The 19,874-nt window shown below is 43.2% G+C and overlaps 2 protein-coding genes across 4 annotated transcripts in view; both read left to right on the forward strand.

Annotated features, from left to right (window-relative positions):
- The window catches only part of NPR3 (natriuretic peptide receptor 3), a 97,515-nt gene extending 77,830 nt beyond the window's left edge, over positions 1 to 19,685 (forward strand). For 2 of the 3 annotated variants that reach the window (XM_051853840.2, XM_070056627.1), the window contains exons 4-8: positions 872 to 1,007; positions 7,680 to 7,774; positions 10,627 to 10,762; positions 12,876 to 12,963; positions 13,945 to 19,685. In XM_051853840.2, the coding sequence (XP_051709800.1) occupies positions 872 to 1,007; positions 7,680 to 7,774; positions 10,627 to 10,762; positions 12,876 to 12,963; positions 13,945 to 14,056 (567 nt within the window). In that variant the 3' untranslated portion in view covers positions 14,057 to 19,685. The remainder of the gene's footprint in view (positions 1 to 871; positions 1,008 to 7,679; positions 7,775 to 10,626; positions 10,763 to 12,875; positions 12,964 to 13,944) is intronic. The other variant, XM_008262100.4, reaches the window with a different exon arrangement.
- The window catches only part of LOC138845174 (large ribosomal subunit protein uL23-like), a 1,058,548-nt gene that overhangs the window by 81,717 nt on the left and 956,957 nt on the right, over positions 1 to 19,874 (forward strand). The window lies entirely within an intron of this gene.

The following is a 19,874-nucleotide window of genomic DNA, read 5'->3' on the forward strand; positions in this document are numbered from 1 at the left end:
CACCTGATGCATGTACCAGCACCAGCTCCTTGACGCCAGCATGCCAGCAGGCATTCAAGAGTAGCCAAGGATGAGTGAAGGGCTCCCAACTGTTCTTTCAGTCCTGTTCCACCTGTGAGCACAGAGAGCTCAAGAGGGGTTTTGAGGGTGGAGAAAACACAGTTAGTTTGCCTTGAGGTGCAGAGTGAATGGGGGGAAGAACAGCTGTGCAGAGAGAACTATCAGCAGTGGTTGATGTCTCTGGAATGCTTAACCTGATCAACAAGTTCAGTTTTCTTTTCTTTCTTTTTTTTTTTTTTTGATAGGCAGAGTGGACAGTGAGAGAGAGAGGCAGAAAGAAAGGTCTTCCTTTTCCGTTGGTTCATCCCCCAGTGGCTGCTGCCGCCGCCAGCGCACTGCGGCTGGTGCACTGTGCTGATCCAAAGGCAGGAGCCAGGTGCTTCTCCTGGTCTCCCATGGGGTGCAGGGACCAAGGACTTGGGCCATCCTCCACTGCACTCCCGGGCCACAGCAGAGAGCTGGCCTGGAAGAGGAGCAACCGGATAGAATCCAGCACCCCGACCGAGACTAGAAGCCGGTGTGCTGGCGGCACAGGCGGAGGATTAGCCTAGTGAGCCGCGGTGCCGGCCTAGTTTTCTTGACTTCCATAATGATATGTCTGTTCTCCAAATTCCCAAACTGGGGAAAGACTTTCCTCCTTCAGTCAGTGCTGAGAAAGCCATAGTGTGAGTCCTACTTGCTGCCCTTCTGCCCACTTCTGCCGCTGCCTGGAGACCTCAAGTCTAGCTTGTTAACCCTCTTGATTGCTGTGTGATTCCTGAATGTGAGTCAGTTGGCGCTTGGGCTCACCCAGCTGGGGTTTCCTTTACAGGTGAACATGTTTGTTGAAGGATTCCACGATGCCATCCTCCTCTACGTCCTGGCTTTACACGAAGTACTCAGAGCTGGTTACAGCAAGAAGGATGGAGGGAAAATTATCCAGCAGACTTGGAACAGAACATTTGAAGGTGGGGATTCAGTCTCTAAGGCAACAACAGCCCACTGAGCTGCTTCTTCCCAGGTTCTGTTTTTTTTTTTTTTTTTCTCTGTTGCAACTATGAGGCCTTTCCTTCCCAGCTGTGAAGGAAAGATAGTAAATCAAGATCGACCCATCTGATGGCTGCTTGTGAAAATCAAATGAGATAATGTACCTGAAAGTGCTTTGACAAGATCTCACTGAATCAGGAAATGTCTCATCTTCTGTTGGTTTAGATAACAACTCTATGCTCTTTCTTTTTTAAAAAATATTTATTTATTTATTTTGAAGGGCAGAACAATAGAAAGAGAGGGAGATTTCTCATTCACTGGTTCACTCCTCAAATGGCTACAATGGCTGGGGCTGATCTAGGCTGAAGTCAGGAGCTTGAAACTCCATACAGATCTCCCATTTGGGTGACAGGAGCACAAATACTTGAGGCGTCTTCTGCTGCTTTCCCAGACAACATTAGCAGGCAGCAGAGTTGGAAGCAGAGCAGCCAGGACTTGGACCAGTGCTCTGATGTGGGATGCCGGCATCACAATAGATGGCTTAACCCACCATGCCACATGCCAGTCCCAGCTCTATGCTTCTTAAAATTATACATAACACAAGCCTTATTCACAGCAGAATGATCAGTTTTGGAAGAGTTCTATGATTAGTTTTAAAATACATATTAATCCCAGATACACATTCCTTTATTCAGAGGATATTGTTTTTTGTGAAACTCCAAGAAAATTAGTTATTGTGACTAAACCTGGTGGCTCATTGATTAGCAGGTCCAAGTGATTTATTTTAATCTTAAAATGGTAAATATTAGTTGCTGTTTTCTTAAGAGCAGAGAAGTATAGAAACTACAACAACAAAGTGGCCCATAATCTTATCACTCAGGCAACCTCTGTTGACATTTAAGAATTGTACAATAATGAGGCTGTTTTTTGCTATGAAATTTAAGCAGTACTAAAATGTACAAAATGAAAAGCGAAAGCTTTCCTTCCCACCCTTGGCTCTCTCCCTAGAGTAAGCATTATTAACAAGTTCTTACGAATATGTATACAAAGATTTTATGCCTTTTGCCAGCACAGAGACATTTGGATGTTTCATCGAAAATATTTTACACAAAAGAACTCAAACCAGAAATGCCATTTTTTATTGATTTTTCCCTTGTATGTCAAGTCAAGTAATTTTCTTTGTGAACACTCATAGATCCAACACATTTTTTAAAGAGGTTTATTTATTTATTTGAAAGGCAGGTTACAGAGAGGCAGAAGGAGAGAGAGAGAGAGAGAGAGAGAGAGAGGTCTTCCATCTGCTGATTCATTCCCGACCTGGCCAAAATGTCCAGAGATGGGCTGATCTGAATCCAGGAGTCAGGAGCTTCTTCCAGGTCTCCCATGTGGATTCAGGGGCCCAAGGACTTGGGGCATCCTGCGCTGCCTTCCCAGGCCATAGCAGAGAGCTGGATAGAAGTAGAGCAGCTGAGACTAGAACCCAGCGCCCATATGGGATGCCAGCACTGCAGGTGCTGGCTTTACCTGCTATGTCACAGTACTGGCCCCATCCAACACATTTTAAAATGATAGTTATGTATTATCCACCATATGGCTAGACAAGAATTTCTTTAACCCATTTTCTTGCTATTGATGGACACTTGAGTAGTTTACAGTTTTCATTCTTATTTAGCATGCTATCACAAGCCTCTTGCACATCTTGATGAATTTTTGTGAGTGTTTCCAACAGGGAACATTCTTAGTCCAAAAATATGTTTGTGCTTCTCCAATTGTGTTTGATATTGCCAAATATTTCCCAGAAAGTTCTGTTAACCTATATTTTTGCCAACAGTGTATATGTGAGTGCTGGTTGTGTTTCAACTCACCAACACTCTAGAAAATTAACTAGAGAATCAATATGGGATGATCTCGTTGTTGGAGCCTTGCAGATGTCAATTTTTATTTATCCACTCACCCATCCGTTCATTTGTTCAACAGATATTCATTGAGCACCTCCCACATGCCAAACACTGTTCAAAGAGCTGAAGGTTCCTCAGCGAACCAAAGATTTTCCCTGCAATAAGTTGAGTTTAACATGCTGGTGGAGGTGTGGGGAGAGGCAGGAAATAATCAAATAAATGTGTCATTTCAGGAGCCATAAAATAACCCAGGGCAGGGAGATATACAATAGTGGAAGGGAGGCTTGGAGTGGCCACAGAAGGTCTCTGTGAGAATGGTAGCTTAGTAGAGAAGTGCAGAAAGGGAGAGAAGTTCTGTGGGTGTTTGGAGTGATCACTGCAGAGGGAGTAGCAAGTGCAGAGACCCCAAGTGCATCTGGTGGGAGAGTGAGGAGCATCTCCGAGGAGCCAGGAGGGCGCTGTGGCTGATCCTGCATCTGGGGGGTAGTGTACAGGAGTCAAGGCTGGAGAGGTAGTGAGGGCCACATCCTGGGGACAGGGAAGCCTTGTGGAGGACGTGGGGTTCCACCTGAGTGAGACAAGTCCCTTCAGGGTTTTGAGTGAATGACCTGCCTTGGGTCTTTAAAGGGAGGTCCTTACTGCTGCTCTGGGGCAAATGAACTGGAGTATGCTGGGGACAGGGGGCATCATGCCTTGCAACCCGCATCCTGACCACTAACTAGAAACCCCAGTTCTCTTTATTCACCTGTACAACAAGGAAGTGGGGCCAACTGAGGACTGACAAGAGCCCCTTCAGTTTTGCATTATGGTAACTCTTCCTTTAACCCCTTAGTGGATTGGGATATTTCTGTATTTGTAATTATACTCTGCCAATTTTTTTATTTTTAAGCATTTTATTTGTTTGAGAGGAAAGGGAGAGAGAGGGAGAGAGAGAGGGAGAGGGAAAGGGAGAGGGAAAGGGAGAGGGAGAGGGAGAGGGAGAGGGAGAGGGAGAGGGAGAGGGAGAGGGAGAGGGAGAGGGAGAGGGAGAGGGAGAGAGAGAAATCTTCTATTCACTGGTTCACTCCCTAAATGGCTGCAACAGCCAGGGCTCGGCCAAGACCAAAGCTGGGAGCTGGGAACGCAATCCAGGTCTCCTACAAGGGTGGCATGGACCCAATCACTTGAGCCATCATCATAGGCTCCCAGGGTCTGCATTAGCAGGAAGCCGGAGTCAGGAGTGGGAGATGGAGAACTCCTATGTGGGATGCTAGCCTCTTAACTGCAAAGCCTTGCAAAAATTTTTGAATGACAGCAACAAGGACTGACAAGTCCATATGTATGGAACATGTTTTCCCATTTGGGTCTTTTACCCATCCACTGCCATGGCTTGACTTCGTTTCTCAGAAAGGGTAAGATGGTGGGGTGGGGGGCAAATTGTAGCCAGAGCCATCTGGGCAGTAGGTATGGAGGCAATTGGTGGATTTCATTTCTCCTTGATCGTTTCATGTCTTACTCAAAACCAGAGTGATATCTCCTTTGGCTTAGACAGATTGTGGGATGAGGGCAAGTAAATCTCCAGGATTGTCTCATTTTACCTCTGGCTGCTTCAGCTGAGAAGCTGGAATCAAATAGAGCAATTCAGGGGGCATGTTAGGACAGAGTCAGGTTTCCCAGAAGTTGTGCACAATACACTGAGAAACTGGTGTGTGTGTGTGGACACCACCTTGGTAGTCCACATCCCATTCTTAGCTTTAAGTGCATGGTGTGGTCATTTGTTCTTGGTCTTCTGACAGAGGGACAGGAGCCAGAGTCAGGGGACACTGGAGGGCAATATTGAGGGAGAGTAAGTACCCACAATGGTCTGAACATAGTTTTATTTAGAGCCAGGAATGGGCTAGGCTTTTCCATAGTCCGACTTAACGTTTCCATTTGAGGACCAGGTCTATGCAGTCCTGAAACAATTATCTGGATAGTTCAGTCTAAAATAAGAATCTCATTTGTCCAAATGTAGAGATAATTGAAGCCAAGGCAGGTTTTGGGTCTGAATTGTTTGGAGAGCCCATTTTATTTACCAAACAACGATCCATTTGAAGGTAGGCCCAAAAAGAACTTTAGAGGTATCTGTGTGAAGAAAAATCCTAACCTTCCTAAAATTACAAACAGTTTTAATTTTAATGGTCACTGTAAGTGGCCATTAAGTTGTTAAGGGGAAAACACTCTGGATGTTATTTGACAAATTTGGATGTTTACTGCTCTGAAACCTATGATCAGCTGTCAAAGCTTCCAATAAATGGTTTGGGAAGAGTTTGAGCATCCTCTGTGTGAGAGGTCAGAGCGACAAGGTAAATAGGACTGTGGCCCAGAGCTTGAGCTCCACTACCAGCAAATAGAAGTGAGGATGGAGAATCTCATTGCTTATGTACGGGGAAGTTCTACTGTCAGCTCGATGATCTCACCTTGTGGGCGACACTAGCAGGTGCGGTCTCACCTTGCTTCTCGGCCACCCTGAGGGATCTCACCCCATTTCTTGGCAGAATTGTAATAACATAAAGACGTAATGAGGTCTTGGCTTACTAGAGCCAAGTTGTCTTATACAGCACTATGCAAGAAGACTTTGCAGGGCACACCATCACAGATGCCTTGGGCAGGATGACAGTTGGTTTTGGAGAGGCCATATGTTTAGAGATGATTGCAATTGTTTTTTAAAAAATTCATATCTATCACTTAAAGTTTTATACGTTGTCCAAGATGTACAAGTTTGAGATGGGTGAGTCTTTGTAACTATTTTGTCTTCATATAAAGAAGACACAAAAATCAAGATGGATGGTAACTCCATTCTGTTTCCGGCAAAGTCGACCAAAGTCTGGAAAAACCAGTGGTTCTTTAAACCACAGTCCAAAGGAGAGTAAACCCAAACACCTGCCCTCTCCAGACCACGCTGGAGGATGGAACTTTCCCTTGGGATCCTTTCCCCAGACATTAATTTTACCAAATGAGTTGGGACTTCTGGAAAGAGCCAAGTCAATAGAAACATCAATTAAAAATGACCCTGAACCCTCCCACAGTGTAAGAGAGAAAACAAGTTATGTTATTGAATTAGAATGTGGCTGATGTGTGCATTCTCTTATTTCTCTTATTTAGTGACATATTTAGACATAATAGACATATTTAATATCAGTCAGTGATACATAGTTGATTTTATGTAATTAATTGGACTAGGCCACCATTGCTGGCAAAAGCAAGTGGTACCCAGCCTTACCTCTGGCTGCCCTACTCCATATACATGGACTCTGTCCTTGGAAATCTCACAGTTCTGGTCCTTTTTGTCTTCTGTGCCTTTCTAAATATGAGGCCAACCTTCCTGCCTAGAATATGCCTGTTTTTTGATTGCTGCTGGTGGAAATTATAGGTTTCCTCCAATATTCCTATAAAGTTGCTGTTTTTGACTGATTCCTCCTGAATTCTCCAGTGTGATGTGCTAGCTCCTTGGAGTGGCGTGGGTATGGTCTGGTGCTCACCACCAGACTTCAAGCATAGTAATAATAACAGTAATCATAAAATAAATAGTTGTTGAGCATTCCTAATCTGAAAATCCAAAATCCAAAATCCGAAATGCTGCAAAATCTTGAAACACTTTAGTGCCAACTTGTTGCCCTAAGTGGAAAATTCCTTACTGTGAAGCTTTCTTTTCATGCACAGAAGTATTAGAAATACTGTACAAAATTATCTTTAGGGTGTGAGTATAAGGCCTACATGAACATAAATGAAATTTCTGTTTAGACTTGGATCCCATCCCCAAGACAATCTCATTATGTATATGCAAATATTCCAGAATCCAAAAGACTTCAACAATCTCAAATGCTCTGGTCTACGCATGTCAGCCTGTAGAAGAGAATAGCTAATGTCTCTCAGACTTGTGTTGAAAATGCATCACCTGCTTTACCCCATTTAATCATCTCCACGGCCTCAGGCGTGGGAGGTACTATTTTACCTACTTTACATTGTGAAGAGTGAAGTTCCCAGAGGTACTAGGCAGCTTGCCCAAGATCACAGAGCTAGTGCATGTAAAAATCTGGGATTCAAATGTAAGTAGTTTGATTCTGGTGGAAGCAAGCTAGTTTCCTAGTCCAGGCTGCCTCCCTCTCAAGTGGGGACAGTTCAATTCATCTTAGTGTCAGCTACAGCACTAATTCAGCAAGTAGTAATCTTCCAGATCACATTTGGATAGACAGTGAGTGACAGCTACCCTGGGAAAAGCCCAAGAGGGCTTCTTTAGCTCTTGGCTCCAGTGACCACAAAGCAGGCCCTTGCTCTGCTGTGAAAGCAGTCCACAACAAAGTGTGTCCACTGAGCTCTGGACCTGGGATGGTCTTCCTTTAGTCTGATGATAATGCAAACCCATGACAAGTGTATGAATGCACTGCACTTTCACTGTTCATTCTGCAATTTTTTTTTTTTTAAGAAAAAGAATACAAAACTCTAGGATAAGTGTGCTGTGTCTGGGGATGAACCTTAATCCTCTTTTTTGTAGAACATATTCCCCAAAGATTATTTTTTTCTTTTCATTTTTAAATGGAGCAATGCTAAGAATTTAGGAATGCAGACACAGATAAAATTACAATGTCTTTCCGAATGCCAACAAAAGCGCTCAGTCTGATGAGGTTCCCTGTGGCCTGAGTTTAAAAAATCCTGTCAATTTATTTACTTGTTTTGGTTGGCAAGCAGAAGTATTTCAAGCAACTAACTTGGAGCTCGTCCCCTCTTGCCCTGTAGGTATTGCCGGACAGGTGTCCATAGACGCCAATGGAGACCGATACGGGGACTTCTCTGTGATCGCCATGACGGACACGGAGGCAGGAACCCAGGAGGTGAGTGAACAGCACTCCACCAGTTGCTGCTTCTGCCTGTTAGGACTCTGAGAATGTGTTTGTTCTGGTGCCCAAAGAGCTGTCCCAAAAGCAACCTCCAAATAGAAATGAGTTGGAAACTTGGGAGTTTCCAGGTAGGGGTAGCTTCCTTTTGGTTGAGGAAGGGAGTCCAGAAAGGGTTCCATGTCGAGTCTAAGTGGGGAAGTCCCACCTCTGAAGGAGCAGGCATCACACCTTAACTCTGCACAGGGGCTTGTTGGATAGAAGAGGCAAAGTGGAACATATTTCTTACATGAGTTTTGGGATTGTTTTTATCCTATTTTATTTTTGGTGGGTGGGTGTTTACAAACTGGGCATGTGTTAATCTTTCAAAGATGATTAACTTCAGGATAGCAAGAGAAAAAAATGTGCTAAAGGCAGAGAGGCACCTCCAAGGCTTGCTGGGGGTGTCCTCTCTGTAGCATGGAAATCGTCATATCTGCCTTGCGGATATACTATGACTGCTATGAGGACCAGCCAAAATGACATCTAGAAAAGTACTGTATGTGCTGGAAGCCAGGTGGCCACATGGCCCAACCACCGGTGTCAGCCCCACCCCCATCCTAATGGGATTCGCTGCTCCTACTTCCCTGCCTGGCCCCTGGCAAAGTTTTAAAAGGACCTGTTCCTGAACACACAGCTCTTTTTCTCTCCATCTCCTGATCGCTCTGTCTCTTGACCTTTCTCTCTCACTCTCTCTCTTACACTTTCATTTTCTCTCTTTTTCTTTCTTTGCCCCTTCTCTCAGTCTGTTGGGTTTTCCCAAATAAACCCTTTCCCTTAAAAAAAAAAAAACTACTGTATAAACTTCAAATGATAAATAAAACTATGTATATATTAAAACTATGTAAATATGCAATACACATGCATAAATGTACAAATAAATATATGTTATTCATATACATATACTACACAATCGGCATTCATGTATGCATATTGCACACATATATGCATATATTACATAATATGTGCATGCATAATTTATATGCAAATGTGCACATACAAATATGCATATCTACATATGTATACAGATACACACTGTTTCAGGAAATAATGTCACTTGCTCTGGGTCGTGGCTCTGGTTACCTTTTCTGGGCCGCAGCATATGAGAATTGCTGTTTTCCTTTTTGTTCACGCATGCCCAGTGTTGTAGGAGGGGCCCAGGCTGCCTAGTCTCCTCTGCTGTGTTTATGGAATGACTTTTTTAGATCTCCTGTGTGATCTAGTCTCCCCCACAGGAGAAGGTGGGTCACCACCCATTGTAGGGCTACATAGAGCACTGGGTACATGCTAGTATGCATCAGTGATTGTTATCTTGGGAGGATTTAGAATTCTTTTCACTATGGCCTGACAGAACTGTGAGAGCCACCCATGCCTCCAACAGCAGGAAGAGAGAAAGAGGGAGAAGGAGAGAGGGAGAGAGGGGGAGAGGGAGAGAGAGAGAGCGGGAGAGAGGGAGAGGGAGAGAGGGAGAGAGGGAGAGAGAGAGAGAGAGAGGGAGAGATGGAGAGGGAGAGGGAGGGAGAGGGAGGGAGGGGTCACAGTGTGCTCAAGAGCTGTGTGCTGATGCCCAGACAAAAGAGAAATGAATCCTGAGAACCTGGGTTCTTCCAAAGTCATTTTAACCAGAAACTGAGGGGTGACCCTGGTATTGAGCCTGAAAAGATAAATGATTTCAGGAGTTTGAGATGCTCATGGAAGGTGAGAACTCAGCCCAGAATGGGGGTGTGAATAGGTGAACTCCCCAGGGGGAGAGCAGAGCTCCTACAGCATGGGGAGGGCACCTCTGGGAGATGGGCTGTCTCTCCAAGAGCCTCCAGTGCTTTCACTGGGTGCTGGGCTAACGGGGGCATGGGGCTGGGTGCCCATCATTTGTTGAAGCTGGGCATTTGGTGGACCCTGGGTCCTCCTGACCATCCCTGAAAGTAACCTGAACCTTATAAATGACTGAGCATGTGGGCTGCTCTGGGCAGATGGCTGAGCCAGTGCCCTGTCTACTTTTTTTTTTTTTAAGATTTTATTTATTTATTTGCGAGATAGAGTTACAGAGAGAGGGAAAGACAGAGAGAGAGGTCTTCCATCCACTGGTTCAGTCCCCAAATGGCTGCAATGGCCAGAGCTGCACCGATCCGAAGCCAGGAGCCAGGAGCTTCTTGCAGGGGCCCAAGAACTTGAGCCATCTTCTACTGCTTTCCCAGGCCATAGTAGGGAGCTGGATTGGAAGTGGAGCAGCCGGGACAAGAACCAGCACCCATGTGGGATGCCGGTGCCGCAGGCAGAGATTAGCCTACTGTGCCACAGTGTCGGCCCCCACTGTGCCCTGTCCATTGAGCAAAGAAAAAGCCATGACTTCTGGATGATTGACTTTTGTAGGGAAAAATTCTTCCTGGTGGTGTTACTGAAGAATACTCAGGGGCAATGCTGGTGGCCCTCCTTCTCCCCCTCCACATCCTCCATGCTGCAGACCACTGGCTCCGCCATGGTGAGGAGCCACCACTCTCACTCACCTCTGCCCCTCTAGAGACATCCTTAGTGATTTCAGATCTTAACTCTCACCGCATCCTCAGAGATGCATCATAATAGTCAACTTGTACAAAAGGGGCGCCTCCCAGTGCCACTGAGCTCCCTGCCCTGGGGAGGTTACTGGACAAAGTCTGGTCTCCATCTGGTTGGCTCAGGCTGTGCGTTTGGAGAGGAGCTGTACAAGGCTGTGGGCTTTGTGCTTCCTTGCAAACTGCTAACTTTGACCTTTTAGCTTGTATATGTGTGTGTGTACTTATTTATTTATTTATTTATTTATTGCCTTTCTGTAGGTTATCGGGGATTACTTTGGAAAAGAAGGTCGTTTTGAAATGCGGCCTAATATCAAATATCCCTGGGGTCCCTTGAAATTGAGAATAGATGAGACCAGACTCGTGGAGCATACGAACAGCTCTCCTTGCAAATCATGTAAGTTCAGAGACTTAATTTGCTCAGTATTTCCTCATCTCTAGTCTCAGGATGATGCAAGTTTAGCACATGAGTGTCCTCCGGGAACTCAGGAGCTGAACGGCCCCATTTCTTTGGTGGAATGCCCCACAGCTCGGCATGCTTCCTGGCACGGAGGCCTCGGGTCTCTCTTCCACTCCATTCCTCTCTCCCACATGGTCAAAGCCTGCGTCCCAGTTTTACATTTCTTACTACCATCTCTTAGTTATTTGAGGTTTCCACTTTTAGGGAAAAATCAAAAGATCAGCTATTAAGTGTCATTCACCTGTTCAGTTCTTGTAGCAAGTCTCATTTCAAAATTTTCACTATCCTCCAAGCCTTGAGAACCAAAGAATACCCCTTAAATACCTGAAAATTGACAAATAAATATAAAACATGTTATGTAGGAATAGTTTCATACATAAGTGGAGAAACAAGTGGACATTTTAAAAAATATTTTATTTATTTGAAAGGCAGAGTAGAGAGAGAGAGAGAGAGAGAGCTCTTTCCATTGGTTCACTCCCCAAATGCCTACAGCAGCTGGCTTTAGGCCAGGCCAAACCTAGGAGCCATCCAGGTCTCCATCCAGGTCTCCCATGTGGGTAGAAGGATCTCAAGTCCTTGAGACGTCATCCACTGTCTCCCAGGAGCATTTGCAGAAAGCTGGATAAGAAGTGCAGAGTTGCAGGGACCAGACCAGGCACTGTGACAAGGGATGTGGACATCTCAAACTTAACCCCTGTGCCAGAATGCCTGCTCCAGAAGTGGTCATTCTAAGAAGTTGCTTACAAATTAGAAGATTGTTAGAAACCATTATTTTAGTGAGTACTTCAACTAGCAAGGGAAAACAAAGTGAGTATCAGTCTTCCAGGCTTGCTGGGCATTGTCAGCTAATATCCGGGAGTGTGTGCTCAGTGTGTTTTTGGACCATCTTTCAAGCTGTGAAGTGTTTCTGTGTATGCAACAATTATAGGAAGGAAGGGAGGAAGGAATGAAGGAGACAGTGGCCCTGGAAATGAGGTCTCACCCAGTCACTTGCTGGTTTTGTCACTCTAGGAGAGTTTGCTTCCTTATGCCTCAGTTTCTCCATATATACAGTGAAAAAATTCTCAGGCCTTTTTGAGGATTAAATGAGATGTAATACACTGAGGGCCATTTACTCAGCTCTTTATGCATAAACTTTTTATTTTATCCTTTTTATGTGTCCAGATGCTACTGAACTTGATTGTTTCAATGTGAATTGTGTTTCAATTGCTATTCACATTTTCACAAAGCTATACAGGACATTTGGATGTGAACTCTGGCTTTGGTGAGAGAATATGTAAAAGCAGAGCACTGACCAGTGAGTGTCACCATCTGACTGTGAGAATATGAAGTGGAAGGTCAGGGCCATTGTCCCTCTGATTGTCTTCTTTGGTTGTAAACTCAAGACTGGGTGTATCTGAAACCTTTAGTTTTCCTTTTTTTCCTCAAATGCCTCCTTTTTTCCCCAAAGATTTATTTATTTATTTGAAAGTGAGAATTACAGATAGAACAGGGAGGGAGAGAGGGAGAGAGCTCTTCCATCTATTGGTCACTCCCCACATGCCTGCAATGGCTGGGGCTGGACCAGGCCAAAGCCGGGAGACAGGAGCTTTATCCAGGTCTCCTATGTGGGTGGCAGAGGCCCAAGCATCTTCCACTGCTTTTGTCAGGCACATTAGCAGGGAGCCAGATTGGAAGTGGAGCAGCTAGGGCTGGAGCCAGCATCCACAGGGGACACTGGGGTCTCAGGTGGTAGCTCTGCCTGCTACACCACAACTCCAGCGCTCCCCTTAGACCCCTCTTCAATCTGCTACTTTTCCCATCTTGTCCTCTCTCTTGTGATTGTTTTTCTAATACTTTCTCAAAGGCTTCTTAAGCTTTGCACTTGGATAAGAAAGATAAAAGTGCAGGATCTCCTAGAATATCTTTCTAAAAAAAAAAAAAAAAAAAAGAAAGAAAAAAGAACATTTGCAGCAACTAGGAAACTGAGAAACACCTTCCTTGAAGGAACCTTGAGGCATTTCTAACTCCTTCTCAAAGTGAACCCTGATTATCTATGCTTCTTTTCAAGCAGGTGGTCTAGAAGAATCAGCGGTGACAGGCATTGTTGTAGGGGCCCTACTGGGAGCTGGGTTGCTAATGGCCTTCTACTTTTTCAGGTGAGAATTGTTTATACAATTCACTCTCCTTTGACTGCCTTTGTCACTTGTCTTGGCATGATCCCCCTTGTGACTTGTCCACATCTTTCTTACACCCAAGAAGCCTGGTGGTTAGAAGACCTAAGCAGTCCTTTTGGTGTGACCCTGGATTTGGTGGTCAGTGGGTTAGCATTGTTGGTTATTAGAGTTACGATATTCCAGTGCCTTACCCTAAAGGCCAGAGAGCCATTGCTGTCCTTAGTTCACAGATATTTCGACAGCAATTCCTACCACTCACCAAATGCACACATGGAGAAGGAATCTGGACAAAGGGGAAAATCAACTTTCTTGTTCTCAGACTGTTTCCAATTCAGAAATAGAGGCTTGACTTAACCTTCCTAAAGGGAAGGAGGGAGCTGGGAGTAGTCTGTGCTCCCAGGCTGATCTGGGCTTCGTATTTGGAGCCCTGTGAGCTTAGCTCACTGTGGGGTAGCCTCAGGACTTGCACAATTCTAAAAGGTGCGTGTGTTCAAGGCAGCCATTGTTCCACGCTCCAAGGGCAGCCCCTTCCTTTGTAACCTTTGGTGGTTGAGTTTGTGACTTATAGATCATTAGACTCTGGGTGGATGGGACCCCTTGTGGGAACAGCTGTACTCCTTCGGTCCCACTGTACTTAATCTGATCTTTATCTAGGGCATTTCCTGGGAGTCAGGGAGTGTGTCTGTGGCAGAAGTGACAAGACTTAACCCCACAAGGCACTCAGGGAAGAAGGGGAGGTCTTGTTCTCTGGCATTTTGGAAAGCATGCCGACTTTCCCCCTTGAAAGAGGGCATAGTGCCTTGGGCACACTACTTTAATCTCTGACCAGGGTTTCATATTCTGTCACTTCTCATTTGTCAAACCAAACCCAGATGTCCCCTGAGGGCATTCTTTGTAAGAGAAACCCCAGTATTTTGTAACCAAGAGATGTTTTATTACTGCATTCACTTTCCCTTTACCCAGGAAGAAATACAGAATAACCATTGAGAGGCGAAACCAGCAAGAAGAAAGTAACGTTGGAAAACATCGGGAGTTACGAGAAGATTCCATCAGATCCCATTTTTCGGTGGCTTAAAAGAAGCTTAATTTTTTTTTCCCCTTTCTGCCTGAGGTTACTTAAGGAGATAGCTGGGATGAAAGACATCAGTGGAACAGAAGGGGTGTTCTTGAAGCATTCATTCTTTTAAGCAGTCATTTCATTTTAAACATTCTTTAGAAGCTCAGGAACTATTATTAATCATGATCTGGCTCCCGGCCTTTCATCTCATGACAAACAAATATAAGAATATAATGTCACTTTGCTAAGTGTTCATACTGCTTCAAGGGCATATAATTAGATTTATGTTTTAAAATCTGATGTCTCCATATCTTGATGGCTCTTGGGGACATTTCACACAAGGACATAAAATGTGGTTTTCCTACATGAAATGTTTTGTAGCTAGAATAAAATCATTTTTACAAGTAGAATATTCTTGGGAAGAGTTTGACACCCAATAAGAAGGAAATGTAATGAGAAAATCCCAGGGTTGGGAATACACCATCACTCTCTCTAGAGCTGGCAGAGAGATGGTTGAGGATTGCTGTGTCCAATGTCTGCAATCAGGTTCTGACTTTGAATCTGGAAAAGCATTTTTTCCTTGTCTCCTTCAGTGTCTCATAAGAGCTACTCTGAAAAGTTGTAAATATTAGTGAGGTAGGAAGATTTATACAAGAAAAGCAAATCTGAATTTTGTGTGTAAAAAAAAGCCCTATTTCACACTAACATTTTTATTTTTAACTATCTTAATCTTATATTTTGATGTTAGAAATTATGTCTATTTTTTCAGTTTGAAGATTAAATTTCACTTATATTTTAAAAGCATGGGTCAAGTGTATAACAAGCCAGTAATGATCAAAGAAAGATGCTTTTCTTTTTCTCTGTTTCCTCCTTCTCCTGGTCATAGCCAAATGCCAATTGCTGCTTTAATTACAGAGATCTAAAGATGTATGTAGATTGCAAACTCTATAGGAGTACATTCATTTTTAAACCATTTGCATTTTGAACCATTTAAAATGCAATCTATTGCTGGGCTGCATCCCTTCCAGTTCTGACCAAATGGTGTTTCAAGATCCAGAGTGAAAAGAGATTATAATTAGGCAAAATTTTAAAGGGAGGTAGCCCTTCTCCCTCAAGAATAACTTAAGAAAGACTTAGAACTTGACAGAAGGATGGAATTGATAAAAAAAAAATGCATGGCATTTACCAGAATTCACAATGATGAGTTTGGATTTTTTTCCCTTTAATAACACTCTTTTACTTTAAAAGTTTATGGGGGTAATCTAAGTACCTTCTATATGAGTATTCATTCTCAGTCTACTCTGCAGTTTTACAGGCATCCACCAATAACCTGTGTGACAGTGGGTTGGGTGTGGGTGTAAGGCATTGGGATGATTTGTAGGGATTTCCTGGATATCTGCTTTGCACCCAGTACTCTGCACATAGGTTTATTCTCAGGTTGTCACATTCACCTACAGCTGTGGAGAAAACAGACAGCAAGGAAAGAAAGGGAAGTGTCAGGTAAGAGTGCTGTCCTGTAATGTCATTAGGTTATTTCCTAGCAACATTTTGAGCATATGAAAAGTATTTTTGCAAATGATCTTAGTGTCTATAAAAGACAGGGACAGAGGGGAGTTTAAGCACTTCCTTGGTGGTGATGGAGGTTGTAACTCACACTGGTAACAGAAGAGGAAAAAGTGAGTGACAGCTCCATATTTTAAATCTTGGCTAGCGATTGCTTCCCCAGAGGGGTCTGCCTCTGTCCACAGCCATCACAGTGAACTGATGATATCTGCCTGAGGCACCTTTCCTCTCCATTGTTTGAAAAATGGGATGCAGGATGCAGGCATGACAGAATGGGAAGGCAGGGTAGAAGAATTAACTGCGAGGAACTGAAACAATGTTGTAGTCCGTCCTGCTAGACAGAAAGAGAAGAGTGCTGGATTCAAATAAGGATGGAAAAAGAAGGCAAGAAAGACAGGCGCAAAAAATTCTAATGGAGGAAGAGGGTTTGAAAATAAGACCCAGGACAGCAAAACATTTGACAGCTTGGGACTCCCCCAGGTGAGAAGAGAATGGAAAGAGTGCTCTATTCTCAGTCACAGGAATTGGAGAGCTTATTTCTCTCATTCAAATTTTTCATGATGTTTTCTTATCCTCTAGAGATAATAATTTTCTATTATTTTGTGTTGGTAAAAAACACATTTTGAGCCTGTATTTGTATTTTCGGGGGGTGGGAATACTGTCTACCTGGCTTCAGTCTTTGGGTTCTGAACGTGTCCAGTCTTTCTAGAATTTACATAATAGTCCATCAGCAGTTTTAGAGAAAATATCTTTTATTTCTACTGCAGGTAGAAGAATAATTATATGTATATATTTTTAAAGATTTATTTATTTTTCACTTGAGAGTCAGAGTTACACAGAGAGAGAAGGAGAGGCAGAGAGAGAAAGAGAGAGAGAGAGAGAGGTCTTCCATCTGCTGGTTCATTCCCCAATTGGTGGCAATTGCCAATTTGAAGCCAGGAGCCAGGAGCTTCCTCCGGGTCTCCCATATGGGTGCAGGGGCCCAAGGACTTGGGCCATCTTCTACTGCTTTCCCAGGCCATAGTAGAGAGCTGGATTGGAAATGGAGCAGCTGGGACTAGAACTGGTGCCCATATGGGTTGCTGATGCTTCAGGCCAGAGTGTTAACCTGCTGTGCCACAGTGCCAGCCCAGAAGAATAATTATAAACTTATTATATCCCTGAATAAGATCTTGAAGATAAATGAGGATTTAGTATTTAAAAAAAATGGCAACACAAATCACAAAGTTTCTGGTATGAGGATGCCATTCTTTTCCAATTTAAAAAGCAAATTCTGCTGTTTTTAAAGATTTATTTGTATGTCTGTTGTCTATTATTTGTTCCCTGAAATCTTCATATGAATTACCAAAACTCCATTAAGTTTTGAAAACTCCATAAAGTTGGATAAATCTCTCCAAAAAAAAATAGGTGTCAAGCATAAGTTGACTTAGGTTAAGACTTCTTAACCCAGATTGTATTTTGCAATTTAAGTTTCCAACTGCTAAGTAACATCTTTGGCAAATAGTCATTCATATTCTGCCAGTAGCCACATATCATATAGTAAAATAAATTGGGCTTTAGTTTTTAAAATCATTTCTATAATTTTTTTACCCTGAAATCTAGGATATTCAAATTTCAAAAGGCTATTTTATCTGTATTTTCTCAAATACTGTCAAACAAACTTACGTTGAAACAGACCCAAAGGGGTGTGTACTCTTTTGGTGTGGAAATAAGTATCGGTTTTATGGTTGTCATTGTCTTTTTGGATTCAGAGGGGACAAAGAGGAACTCAGAAATAAAAGGTTCACCTAGATGGTAACTTCCATCTGGAAAGAACTTTCCCTACAGAGTTCATGTCTTCCTTTAGCCTGGGCACAGATTTTGTGAGGAAACCCCTATAAACATTACATTTCTCTGAAGAACCATCAACTTCCTGAACCTCAGACATGGTTCCACAGGCCTTACATCTTTACTTTTCAGAAGCTGTATTTAATAGAGAGAGAAGAGAAATGTTTGAAAAGAGAATGCCTCTCTCTCCTCTCAAATTCAAAGCCTTTGCTTGGTGATGCCAATCACTTCTCCCTCTTCACAGGCTTCCAGAATCATTAATTTACTCAAAGCACAGGTGCCTTCCTTGTCCCTAACTAACCACTTTCCTTCTGGTTGTGGCTGACTTGGGGGTGCCTACAGCTTACAGTAAGTAGTGAAATTAAGGTCATTGTATAGGCCACATCCAGACAGTGGCAGGGGTTCAGAGCAGGTTCCAGTGGCTTCACCACCTCCTTGTAAGTGAGTAAACACTAGCTATTTGTGGGAGTCTTCTCAGGAGACCACATGGAATATTACGCCACTGGTTTTAAGAATGAGTCCATCAACGGGAAGGAATGAGTACCTGTATGTCTTGGGAGACGGAGTACTCAGATCTTGACTGTATACAACCACCAAGACAAATGCCAACTGAAACCAGGCCTCTGGATCTATGTTTCATGGATTTTATTCAGTAACACCCTATGGTTCAGGGCTTCATGAGGAAACTGGTAATGAGCTGAATTTCCTGATGGGTAGGGAAAACAGAAACTGTCTAAGAGCACAGCATATGTTTTAAAGCAGAGAGAATGGAGATGATGGTGCTCAGGGGGACTAGTTTACTTTTCAGTTGGTCTTTAGAACAGAAGAATAGCTAATAGTTTAGTTCCTCTACTACAGAGAGTCTCAGCAAGAAGCTTGGGACGTGCCAAGTGAGAAGAATCAGGAGCTTGGTTCTTCAAAAGAAAGAGAAGAGGGTAGCTTTGCAGGCTGCTTCTGTTTTTACCCCTTCCTCCCATCACCAGCATCCACCCTGCATCATACCTTCAGTGGTGGACAGCATCTTGCTCAGGCAGGTGGAAGCTTGTGAGCAGGCGAAAAAGATGGAACAGCGCTGGCTTTCAGAAGGTAGCTGGCTTTGAGTCGGCAGCCTTGCATCAGCTAGACCACACATGCTCTCTGGACAGTGTGAGCCTGGGATGTGCATGTACTCCAACAAGCCTGGCTTTGGTTTTCAGCGTGCAGATTTCAAAATTGTCTCTTGTGGGATTAAAACAACATTTGAAAGGTGCTGGGTTGGAATTTGTTCAAATTTCTCATTAACCACTAATGTTAATTCATACCAAAGGTAAATCACTCCAAACCAGCGGATGCTGTTCATTTCTGTGTTTTAAGCTACTTTAAACACAATGAAAGGGTTTTAATGGAACTGAGTCTTAGACGTAAGAATCCTTGTGCTATGAGAGCTCTTTGAGGTGTCAGGTGTCAGGCAAGAGATTTAAACAAGCAGAATCAGGAGTTAGCAAAAATGCTGCATTGTTTTGATTCACGTTTAGAAACCTAAATTTCTATGCACAAGGAATAAAGGGTCCACGTATCAAGTGTAAATCACTCCATAGGCTACCAAATTATTTTTTATTTGCTAGGAGAACAAAGCTGTCATAACACATAAAAATCGGGCAGAGACTGCTGAGAAAGAGGAATATTTGCATTTTGAAACAGGATGTCGTATTCGTTGTTGAACACGAAGATCTGAAAATCTTTACAAGATGGGAATGATGTGCCCCTCCCAGCGTGGGGCTGCTGTGTTGGGTCCTGGGAATCTGAGCTTTGTTCCCTGTGCATGGAGGATCACTAAAGCCAAGAGGTCATGGGATACACACTATGGAGGGTCAGTTCTGCAGCCCTTGTCTTCTGGGCCATACTATTCATTGTTAGTTTAAACATAGGACTACCAAGCAATACAAACTGACTATGAGTTTAGTAGGGAAGTGAGAGTAAAATCTGCACAAGCTGCATACAGTTTATTATTCTAATGTAAGTAGAACTATCTGCATATAATGTGATTTAATTTATTGTAATTTTGTGTAGAAATGAGAATTAGTGACTGTGGATATAACCCCTGTTTTGTATAATATATTTTATTTCTGGTGCAAACTGGTCATTTAAAAGATCTAATTCATTTGGTGTTTGGATATAAATGTGTACGTGTTCTTGTAAATGTTTCTATTAAGCAAGAATGCCACATCCTTGGAGTATAACAATGTGTTCCCATTAAAAAAATACATCCCACAGAAAACTTTTCCTGTTTATAATTCAACCAACATACATTGCACGTCTCCATATTCTCTGAGGACTTTCCATTCTCCTAGACCTAGTGTAAGTAAAAGATCAGTCAGTGGGCATGATGAATTGCAGTATTTGAATGATACCCTTGAATGGGGCCATGAATTTCTGCTCAAAGATGGGCATTCGGTGTAGTGAGTAA

Source organism: Oryctolagus cuniculus, chromosome 14 (assembly GCF_964237555.1).
Source record: "Oryctolagus cuniculus chromosome 14, mOryCun1.1, whole genome shotgun sequence".
Lineage (NCBI taxonomy): Eukaryota > Metazoa > Chordata > Mammalia > Lagomorpha > Leporidae > Oryctolagus > Oryctolagus cuniculus.